Source organism: Notamacropus eugenii, chromosome 1, assembly GCF_028372415.1.
Source record: "Notamacropus eugenii isolate mMacEug1 chromosome 1, mMacEug1.pri_v2, whole genome shotgun sequence".
NCBI classification, from domain to species: domain Eukaryota; kingdom Metazoa; phylum Chordata; class Mammalia; order Diprotodontia; family Macropodidae; genus Notamacropus; species Notamacropus eugenii.
Genome location: NC_092872.1, coordinates 404171249 through 404183447, shown reverse-complemented (window position 1 = coordinate 404183447; position 12199 = coordinate 404171249). Strand labels below are relative to the sequence as shown.

Here is a 12199-nt window from a genome sequence, read left to right as displayed (position 1 = left end):
CTTGTAGTCAGAGGAGTTGGGTTCTATTACTGAGCCTGCCACTTTTGAGCTGTGTGACCTTGTCATTTCTAAGCTCCTGTTTCCTCATCTGGAAAGTAAACGCTTGAACTAGTTGGCCTTCTAAAAGTTTATTTCATTTCTAAATCTACGATCCCATAACCACAGAGCAATCATTTCCTTCTAATAACAATAACTCTAAAAGGATCAACCAGGTTGTAGAACAGCTCTCATCTGCATCATCAGAGGAAGTCATGGACCATCTCTGTTTCACCCTAATTGATTTTCTGTTGCATTCCATATAACAGCCTTCTCTTCCCTATTCCAGCCTGTCATAACCCAAGTCTGTCCTAGAGCCTCATATTCTACTGAGAAAACAGGCCATTTGCCTTGAGCTCCCTCATTTCTTGTACCTTGCATCTCAAAACCCTTTCACATCTTTCTCCATTCCCTTCTTTCCTCTGGTGATCCTTCTCCTGAACAAAGCCAGTTGCTCTGTGTCCTTGGTCCCATCTTCTTGAAACAAATTGCCTCCCACCTTTCCCCCATCCCAAATCATGTTGTCTGTCTGATCATCAGTTTCTCCCTATCTGCTGGTTCATTCCCTACTGCCTACAAACATGCCCCAAGTCTTCCTCTTTAAAAAAAACAAACAAACCCATAAAGTTGTCTACATTTATCATATCTCCTTTGTCTTGTCTCACTAGTTTCCCAGCTCCTTGGAGCCTAGCTTTTAGGCTCATCATTCAACTGAAATTGCTCTCCCCAGAGTTACCAAGGACCTCCTCATTGCCAAACCCATTGACTTTTTCTCTGTTCTCACCCTTCTGCACCTCTCCAGCATTTCACACCCTCTTGCTAGATAGCCTTTCTTCTCTGGATTTCCCTGATACTTTATCTTCATCCATTTACCACTCTTTAATTGTGAGTATACCCCAAGGCTCTGCCCCAGACATCTTCTTTCCATACACTCTTTTATTAGTTCCCCTGGGTCTAATGATCATGATTCCCAAGTCCTGTATCCATCCCTCTTAGCTTTAATTCCACATCATTAAGTTCCTGTTGGACATTTTGAGCTGGATGCCCCATAAACATTTCATATTTAATGTGGCCAAGTTGTTATATCTACCCCCACCCCCAACCTACCCTTTTCCCAAGCTTTCCCATTTTGTCAAGGGCCCCACAATCCTCCAGTCACCCAGGTTATCTTGTTTTGATAATTAAATGTCTTGTTTTCCCAACTGGGCTGCAAACTTTTTTGAAGACAGGAACCGTATCTTATACTTAGCTTGTATCTCTCACTATAGGTAGCACAGGACATTGAACAGGAAATGATCTTAAATTTTTATTTATATAAAGGGATGGCCTTGAGGAAAGACCACCTAGGTAGATGTTGTATTAAGCCACATACGAAGCAAAAAAATAACTTGGACCATGATGAAGGTTGTGAAAATGGAGTCATATTGAAGCTAAATATGGAATAGAATGAAAGAAACCATTATTCATTTCTGCTTCAACAGCAAGAAAAATACAGCAAATATTATTAAATATTAAGTGCACAAACTGAATGATACAAAATTATAACTAATCTTGACCCCAGCAAAGAGATAAGAGAAAATACCTCTCCCTGTGTCTATGGGGGAGAGAGGCGGTCCATGGATGTAGAATATTGCATATAATATCATATATGTGTGTTATGTATGTATGCATGTGTATATGTACAGGGTATATTCAGGATATATATAGTATAGGGTGTGTTCAAGGAAGACTGACACCTCTGATGTGAGTGCTGCTGAGCCCTTTTCAGGGCTATTTTCCATCTTTGGTGTCCACCTGATTCACCCAACTCTTATTTATAGTGCCAAGAAGTTGTAGCGTCTACAGCAGCCACACCCTGGTAAACCCTCTCAACTGATGGGCTAAACTAGGTTGAGGCCTCAAATTCTTTGGTGAGTTAGGGGGATGTCTACGCCAAGCATATGAAGACTTCCCCTGTGGAATGGGTGAATGGGAACAGTTTGTACCAGTGGCCACAAAGGCAGCAGACGCAGGCACTGTGGAGTGCTTAGAGTGTGGTTAGACATCAAAGATGCCAAGGCCATCCAGTGTATCCTGAGTCAGTCATTTTGGCTTTGTCATGCCACTGGACTCCGCTGACTAAAAGACAGAGTAAGGCTGATGACTGTGCAACTCTGCTTCATTTCAATCCAATTCATGCACAAATTAAAAGACATCACCCATACCATTTTACCATCTTTACCTATTTCAGAGTCTTGTGGCAACAGACAAGTGCTGAAGCAGCAGGTGTGGATACACTAGGAGCTGTAGTCACAACCCTGCTCACAGACAGCCTAGGCCACTAGGCTTCTCAGCAGACTGAAGCAACCATGGGATGCAGCAGCCCCCTGGGTGTCAAAGCAGCTTATTTTTTAAAGTCTATATTGCTCACCTCCTGGTGTGAGGAAGGGGCTAGAAAAGGTACCCTAAAAATTGTCTGCTTCACCCAACCCTGGCCTGCTTACCAAAACAGGTGGGGATCACATCCAGTGGTCGAAACACACTTAAAGAAATGTACAAAAATTTTTGTCAGATTGATACCTCTCACTATCTGTAATGGAATGTGTGCACACTTAAGGACATGGAAGACACTGGCAAAGCCCAGCATGGTGTGCCCAAGTCAAAGAGGACACTGTGCTCTATGAGCAAAGCAGAACTGTAGTAACTCAAAAGAAAAATGAGATAGATGCATTGAAAGACATCTCCCTCCCAAATGTTCATGTGGATTTGTGCCTGACCTGTGGTAGAGACTTCCAAGCTTGCATTGGTCTGATCAGCTAACTGTTGACTCCAACATAATGATGTCATTTTGGTCTTCTTTGAGAATGAAGGACAACACCCAGCCAACTCTGCGTGTGTGTGTGTGTGTGTGTGTGTGTGTGTGTGTGTGTGAAGTGTTGTGGAATAGGTTCTCTTTGGCTTTTAAAGCCTTTACAACTTGGCCCTGACCTATCTTTCCAGTCTCATTGTAAATCACTCCTGCATTCTATGTCCTTTCTGTTCCATATGACATTTCATCTCCCATCTCCACACCTTTATGGTATATGTCCCTTGTGGCTGGAATGCCTTTTCTCCTCAACCCTCCTCCCCCAGAATCCCTCAGTTCCTTCAAGATGCAACTCAAAGCCTTTTCTGATGCCCCCACTGGCTCGCTCACTTTCTCTCTCTCTCTCTCTCTCTCTCTCTCTCTCTCTCTCTCTCTCTCTCTCTCTCTCTAATTACCTTATATTTAGCCACCTTGTATTTACTTGTATTAATTCTCTTTACATTTATTCTGGATCTGTGTGTGTGTGTGTGTGTGTGTGTGTGTGTGTGTCACTACCGCAGCCCCTACCTCCTTTATCAGGTCATCAGAAGTGGGAATTGTTCCATTCTTTCTGTTTGTTTCTCCAGCACCTGTCACAGCACCTAGCATACAATAGGAACTTAATGTTTTTTGATTGGTTGATTTTATTAACTTCTTTCTTTTGCTCCTTACAGGTCTATATCATCAAAGTTACTTGGTCCAGTGGTTCCACCGAAGCCATTTATCGACGGTACAGCAAATTCTTTGACTTACAGGTAAAGATCCTGACACCTCAGTACTTGGCACCTGTCCAGAGACAGGGTCCTGGGAGGGAATCTGTTTAAGTGGGTTTCTTTTTCCCATGTATATGTTGTTCTGTCCTTTGGGATTTGGACTCTCTACCAGAAGGATCAGAGGGGTTTCATTTTCTTGGGCTTTTAAAACGGCACCCTTTATTTCTAAACTTTCCTTGATAGAAGAGAACATTAAAATGAGGCTTTTGGAACATTAAACATTTTAATTATCAAACTATAAACACAGAGGCCACCTAGTTGTCAGTGTCAGTGTGAAGACACATAATTGTGGATCACTCAAAAAGCATAGGTATGGTTTGCAGATCATTAGAGCATCATATATTTAGACCTGAAAAGGGTCCCCAGAGGTTATCCAGCCTAACACTTCATTTTACAGATGAACAATCTAAGACCAGAGAAGTTAGGGGACTTTCCAAAGGCCACAGCAGTAGTAAGCAGTAGAGCCAGTATTAGAACCCAAGTTATCTAATCCCAAATCCAGTATATTTCTTTGAATTTTTATTTGTATATGGATCATAGTGGCTTGTTAGCTCATGTGGTGTTGTAATTCATCAGCCAGTATTAACTAAGCATTGATTATGTGTCAGCCAGAGACAAAGATTGCCTTCAAAATGCTAACATTCTGTATACATATGAGTATGTACAAAATAGTTCAGAGGTGAAAAACCACTAGCAGTTGGGCTAGGGGGGTGGGAACAGAAAGGGCTCGATGTAGGAGCAGAGTGTGAAGGATACTAAGAATTCTAAAAGTTAAAGAGGGACTGCCTTCTAGGCATGGGTAACAACTTATACATCAGAGAGAGATCACAGATGAGGAAAAATGAGATGTCCAGTTGGACTGGACCAAAGAGTGAGTGAAGGGTCACGGGTTTGGTTCCCTGTGGTGGCCATTTAGCTCTGAAGAGAAATAAACTCCACGCTCCGTGGTCACAGATTGAATCCCTGAAACCAGAGAGCTGTTTTTAATGCACACAAGGCATCCTGAAGAGAGAGTGTCTGGAGTCAGTGTAAACCCAAGTCTGAGTACTAGAAAAAACAACTGGAGGCACGTGTCTTTCTGAGGGTGGGTGGTTAGCATCGTTCACCTATAATGAAATGCAACATAAGTGAAAATGGGTGTGACTGACATTCTGGGAATTCATGATGCTTTTTAAAACAAAATAATGAAGTCATTTGCTGACTCAGGACAAGCTGAAGAACTGTTTAGAGTTCTTCTGTGTTCAGTAAACACAGTCCAGGGTGAAGATGAACAGCGTAGACTTTCTTTTCCTCTAACCTTACTGGTTTTCTTCTCCATATTGAGGAATGTAACTGAGCCCTCTGGTTTTAAAAGGCCCACTTTTTGCTAGACCAGCATTTTCCTGAGGAAGGAGAAATAAAAAGCACTTTAAATTCAAGGTTATATCACCTACTTGCTTAATTCTATCAGTTAGGAGTTAGAAGCCCGATCTCCCCCAAATACAATCCACAGTAATAAGGAGCTTACTCTACCATAAATAGCCTCAGACTTCCCTGTCTTAGAAACTTTTTAAAAGGTATGGCTTGCAACATGTTCTAAAGATTAACAGATGGGCTGTTGGACCTAAGAAGGCATGGAATTCCAAAGGCGTCGGCTCATCATGGAAAACGCGTTTGCCTCCAGCTCCCCAAAATGTAAATCTGGAAATGGTTAGTGGAAATGCACCAGCTGATCTCAGCTGCTGTAAGGGAGCAGAGAGGGAATTGATTCCTAAGTCAATGCTTCCCAACCCATTCGTAGATGTAACATCCAAATGTTACTGATTTCATGAGATTCCCTCCCTTCCTACTCTCTCTTCTTAAGAGAGATGTTTAATATATACACGTGTGTGTGTATACATATATAGTGTGTAAAAATGTATACATATATGTAAGTATATTTATGTGTTTGTATACATATATACACATATGTGTGTATATAAATATATGTATATGTGTGTAAATACATACATACATACATACATACAATTAGAATGCATTTAGTTTGAAGAATTTGGTAATGTTCTAGTAATAGTTTGTGGAGGATGCATGATTTTCTTTAGTCATTTTCCCTTGCTAGAATGCTGTCATCATGCCCTCTGCCCTGTGTCAGCTCCCTCTCATCTGTACTCCAACATAACTATAACCTATACAGCACAGTTTGATGATATCCCTTGTTAGGGTATTCCCTATTTCACGTGTCATCCTTTTCTCCCCAGCTATGTCATAAGCTTCTTAGTACAGTCCTCTTGCCTCTTAGAATGCGTAGCTCCCAGCAAAACTTAGGTCATGTGGCATCTCCTCTTTGAAGCCTTTCCTGATTGTTCCTCACTTCTCCCCCCACACTCAAATTATCTTGGACAGGCATTCCACAAGTCTTAGTGCAGTTTTAAGCTTTTATAGGTTGTGCCAAAAGTCAAAGACTTTTGGAATACCCTATATTTCTTTTTCTGACCACATATTATACCTGCCAGTAGAATATAAATTCTTTGAGGGGAGAGACTGTTGGGTTTTTTTTTTTTTGGCTTTGTATCCCCAGGGCCTTGCGTGTAGTGGATGCTTAATAAAAGTTTGTTGAACTGAATTGAATGATTCTGTTGCCTTCACAGTTCTCTAAGCTCATTGTAGGTATTTGGTAAATATTTGTAAGATTGGTTTAAAGTCTTGTCTTCACATTTGCTTTAAAATTCACCTCCTTGGTATTTTCCCAGATAAACTTCACTTCTTTTTGGGGAGGCAGCATGGTTGATGGGTAAGGAGACCTGACTTCTGTTCCTGTTTCTGACACTAGTTCATTGTATGACCCTCAGTGAGTCACTTCACCTGTAGACCTCAGTTTTTACCTAAAATGAGAAGATTGGACAAGATGACCTCTGAGGTCAGCAGCCACCTTTGACATGTTCTCTGAAGGATTACTCTGAGTTCTCTGAAGGATTACTCCTTCCATTCCATAATCTACACTGAATTTTTGTATGTAGTGATTCAAGCCATGACCACTTGTCACAACCATGTGTATTGACCAGTGCTTAGGTGACTTGCACTCCAGTGAGTCTGTAGTATCATTGACATGACATCACGTTCAGTAAGCCAGATTGTAACCCATCCATGCCTATCCATCCCCATGCTTCTTGTCTGCATTGCCCTATAAGTTTACCAGAAGGGGATGGGGAGGGGTCACGCAACATGCTGGGGCATTTCCTCATTTTCTCCTGATGTTATGAGCATACTAGTTCCATGCATGAGCTGTCCACTACTTATGATTGTTTACCCGCCTTGGGACCAGCTCACTCTATTTTTTTTTCCTTTGCAATACCTTATTTGTTCTGAATTGCAGCCTGCATACACTATACACCTCCCCATTGCTTTTTGTGTGGTATACATTTTTAATTCTTTGCAGACTAGAGTTTCCTATGACTCACAGCTATACAACAACTGATAAATTGTCAGTACTAAAAAGATTGGCCTTTGCTTCTGAGAGAAGTTTGGGGCCATTTTCAAAAGGCAATCCAGCCCACTCTCCTCTTCCTGTTTAAGTCTGAGCCTGACTGATTGTTCATTTGTAGTATCTGTCCAAGATGTGGATACAGAAAGGCAAGTACTATAGGTTATCCATCTAACTACACTTTATAATCTAAATAATAGGCATTCTTTTGGTTTTTCCTGTGTAGATATTTAGGGCAAACTCTCTTAAGTAGCTGTTGATCTCATCCAGGAGGCTTGGTGGTATTCTAGGGCTTGGTGCAACCAGCATAATTAAAGAGGACTATATGGAGGACTTTATCATTTATAGGAAATTCCTCTTCAGCTTTTCTCCCTGCTAAATCTACATGACAGTGGTGAACACCATTGATGAGCTTACATCTCTCTGTTTTATGCTTCACCTGATATATCAATAATCAGTGGATCATAGGTCACCTCTGTTGTCATTTTTCATAGAAGTTTTTTTTTTGTTTTGGGTTTTTTTGAGGGGGAGCAATCAGGATTAGGTGACTTGCCCATGGTCACACAACTAGTAAGTGTCTGAGTCTGGATTTGAACTTGGGTCCTCCTGACTCCAGGGCTGGTGCTCTATCTACTGTACCACCTAGCTGTCCCATCCTTCACAGAATGTTGAATAACTTTGATGCATGCATGTGAGACATCTTATTGGAATGAAAGAGAAATCCCTTAAATGGGGGATTCAGTGAGATAGCCCAAGAAGAAACTGCAGTACATATCATTCAGGGCCTCTGGCCTTAATTCAAATACCTAAACATCTCAGATTCCTATGGCAGCTTCAAGAATCTAACTGTGTCAAAGAATGTGAATGTCTTTAATGAAGTATTTTGCTCTAATGAATCAAAAGTTTGCGGTTGTTGCTTTTTTTTTTTTAAAGAAATAAGCAAATGAGATCTTGTATTCTCTAACCTTCATTTGTGTGATGGTAAAGATATCATGAAATGGTGCTTGCAGATCTGACTATTCCTTCATTGTGAATGTTTTCAATTCATGTGGATGAATTTCATGAGCATTTTATGTAGACAGGAAAGTTGGTATATAGGTCTGTGGTAGGTGATAGTCTCTCCATCATGTTTTCCAGTATTAAAAAGGTCTGTTTGGTTGGGGTCTTTTTCATGCTTTTGGCCTCTCCCCTCTTTCAGATCTCTCAGTCACTGTCTTCAAAATTGTAACCCCTAGCACAGATCTCTTCTATGTCTGCTTGGCCTAACCCAACCTCTTGTCTTTGTTCTCTTTAGAGAACTATTTTCTACATGCTCTCTGGAAGCTCACTTGGGATTGAAATATTAGAGTTCAAATGTGATTGTTTTGCTGTCTTTGATGGTTTAAAAAAAGGTGGCTATTAAAAAATCTTGGTAGTTCTTTCTCATTTTTCCTCCATTTGTTGTCCTTCCATTTTTATCCTAAGATGCCCTTGAGTTAATTTTTCTTAGTTTGTTTTCTTGCCAGACTTCAATTCATTTTTCACCTTCTACTGCTTCTGTTTATAACAATTTTTATCATCCTTCTCCAGATTTTATAACTGAGTTCATATTTTAAACTGTATCTCTACACTTTATTAAGTAGCTCAGTTGTTTGACTACTAAGGTGCTTTTTTAGACTATTTTGGTCTCCTTGTTTTGGCAGTTGATTTATACTGGTTAAATATCTAAAAATGGTTATTGTTTGTGTCTGTCTTTTCTTCTATCTGGAGACAAGTTTTCATTATAAATAACTTAAGTAGGTCAGGGTAGAGTTATTTTCATTGTGGACCATGTTTTTCTCTCACTTTTGTTCTTCTAGCTTTGTATGAATTTTTCTTTGCTCTAACAATTTGGTGTTCTGACTACAGTCACCACACTTGGACCAAGACTCTAAATTGATTATCACCTTACAGGGCAAAGATCAAAGCAGATGGCTACTTTGGGGCATTGGTAATAATATTCCCACATCAGTGATGAGTTGTGTTCTGTCTGTGTTTCATTTTTTATGTTGTTCTTTGGTGCTATTGTTTCTAGCACCTACCATTTCTTCTCTCAAAGAAAGTGTTCATGATGTGTAAGCCTGAAGCCTCTGTGTAGTCTACAAGTCATTGACCTGTTTCATTATTTATTCTTGATCCTCATTTCCCAACCTTTTCCTCATCATCCTCACTTCTTACTTTTGTATTGAAATCACTGAGTAGGAAAATATGTGCAGATTGAATTTGAAAGGTCTTACCAAGTTCTTCATAGAATTTCTGTACCAGTTCATCCTCCTCAATAAACACTGATACATAAACTGCAGTTATTCTCATGGTGGGCATCTTACAAACACCTGTTAAGAGCTCTGAAATACACGATGAACAAATGTCCCATGAAATAATGTTTCTCATTGCCTCTTGGGTGCATAAAACCAACTCCATGTGCAAATTTTTAAATTTGTCACTTCAGAAAGAACCTGTGTGCCATCACTTTAACATTTAGTGAAAGTGTCTTCTGATTTGCATGCCATTTGTATAGCAAGGATGTCAAAATCAGTACAATTCAGTTCCTCTAGTAACAGCAATGACCAATTGTTGGTCATTGAGCAAAGGTTCACATTTAGAATACCAATGATTAAGCTGAAGTTTATGGGTGGTCTAAAAATGCTGACTATTGTCCCCTGTTCCCTTTTCCAGTGTTCTCCCATAATCACTGCAGAGGCCATAGAGGACTGAGGGCAGTTTTATGTTTTCTTTTGTTTCATGGGTTGCCATGGTCAAAGAATTCACCATGACCAAATCATTAAACTACTGGCTTCTCTTTCCTTAAGTAGGCTGGTCCTCTGAGAATAGACCTATACTCAAAGTCTTTCCAGCATAGTACTGCCCCCCTCCCCACCTCACTCTGGCCATGGGTTATACTCTGATGGCATAGCCTTCTGGAGGCCAAGCTGACCTCCGTGTCACAGTGCTACATCAGAGTAGAACTTGATGAGGACCTAGGAAGCACCTGGAATTCTCTCCCCTGGAACCCTCCACCCACTTCTTCTTATACCCATAATCTTAAACCTATTTGAACAAATGAGCACAGTTGAGGATACTCAGTCTACTTCGCAGAATCCAGTTTATGTGATGGTTTCTGTATCAAATGGAGGATTTCCTGTAGAGCCATTATAACTCCATTTTGTTTGCACTTGTATATAAATTTCATCATAGCCATCCTTATATCTGCTTCCTGTGTGCTTTCTCAGGAATTTGTAAATTCTTCCAGGACAGAGGCCATAGATATTTTATGTACCATACCTCATTCATGCATGTTGTGTACACAGCAGGTGCACACTCACCATTTTTTTGGACACAGTTTCTTGCATCTGGTGGAGGAATTTAAGAAGGTTAGGTATTTGAATTAAGCCATGGGCTAGAAACCCTCAGCCTGATGTACTTACATTTTCTTCTGGGGCTATCTCAGCAGTCCACTGAGTTTCTCACTTAGGGATCCTTCTTTTATTCTGAGCTGGAAGCATTTAACCACTGACCCACATGGAGCCCTTTCAGTACAGAAGAGAAACTTTGCTGCCAGCCAGTCCTCGGAGATGCCAAGAGCTTGAAGCTCTGCCCATGGTTATAAAATGGTAGGCCAATGGCAGACAGCCTAGAAGTGGGCCCTCAGGACTTCTCTCTGTAGAGCTGGGAGGTTAGTAGTCATGAGGGAGTGCTGAGCTGCCAAGGAAACACATTAGGGAAGGGAAAAGTGTTCTGGCCTAAAACGTTAGTCTTCTTAGCCAGACCTGATTGTTGCCAACCTTCAGCATGCCTTGTAAGGTACAGAGCTATTCTAAGTACTTGGGGTCCCTCTGTCTGGAAGGACCACCTTGGAGGTGAGTATAGTCATCGAATGTAGCATTACAAAGGACCATCAGAATCTGAATGCAGATTGAAGCATACTTTTTTGGCTTTCATTATTCTTGGATTTTTTGACCTGCATTTTCTTTTGCAACATGGCTAATATGGAAATGTTTTGCATGCTGCCCATGTATAATCTATATCAAATTACTTGCCTTCTCAAGGAAGGAGGAGGGGAGGAAAGGAAGAATAGAATATCGAACTAAAAGTTTAAAAAAGAATGTTAAAAATATTTGTTGACATATGATTGAGAAAAAAAAACAAAATAAAAATTAAATGTAAAAAATATTGCCTAGAAATTTTAAAAAAGGGACCATCAATCTAGCCTCTTATTTTACAGATGGGAAAAGTGAGGCCTAAAGAGATGGTTACTTCAAAATGATGAGAGGATTTAAGCTGATCATTTGAGGGACCTAGGGGTGTGCAGCCTAGAGAAGTCTTCAGAAAGAATAAACAATCTGTCTTCAAGAATTTGAAGGGCTGTCACATGGAAGAGGGTTTGGAATCATTCTGCCTGGCTTTAGAAAGCAGAATTAGGATCAAGGGGTAGAAGTTGTAAAGGCAGAGGTTGGCTCAATGGAAGGAAAAACTTCCTAACAATTAGGGCAGTCTGAAAAATGGAATGGACTACCTGGAGAAATGGAATGGACTGCGTTGGGAAGTAGTGAGTGAGCTCCCCTTCTTTGGTGGTTTTTAAATGAAGGCCTGATGACCACTTACCAGAGATTCCTGGTCAAGTACAATTTGGACTGGATAATCCCATAAGTTTCTTCTAGCTCTGAGCTTCTATGACTCGCCCAAGGGGGTATAACAATGAGTTGGTTGCTGAGCTGGGGCAGAACACAGAACTCTTGACTATTAGCCTTTTTCATAAGATCACACCATAGGGGAGCTCTAGCCCATATAGTACCCATTGTCTTTCCTCTGCTGTTTTCCTGCTTTTTTTGTGGCCTTTTGCTATACTTCCTGTGATGATTTAGCTAGGCATATACAGAATTCAGGAGTGGATGGAAAGCTGAGCCCAACCATGTCATTCCACTTGGCAGAGTCATTTCAGAAAAGTCAGAAACATCTGCCATGTACATGGGAATGTTCTCATGGATAGTTCCATGATTTTAATGGGAAAGTGGAAGGAGCATATAGTGCCCGTGCTGAGGCTGGTTGGGTCTTTTGTGCCCCAGATGTTGTGTTGATTTTGTGGCTATG

The 12199-nt window shown here is 40.7% G+C and overlaps 1 protein-coding gene across 1 annotated transcript in view; it reads left to right on the top strand.

The window, feature by feature from the left end:
* The window catches only part of SH3PXD2B (SH3 and PX domains 2B), a 121035-nt gene that overhangs the window by 48582 nt on the left and 60254 nt on the right, over positions 1–12199 (top strand). The window contains exon 2 of the mRNA XM_072630976.1: positions 3535–3615. Within this exon, the coding sequence (XP_072487077.1) occupies positions 3535–3615 (81 nt within the window). The remainder of the gene's footprint in view (positions 1–3534; positions 3616–12199) is intronic.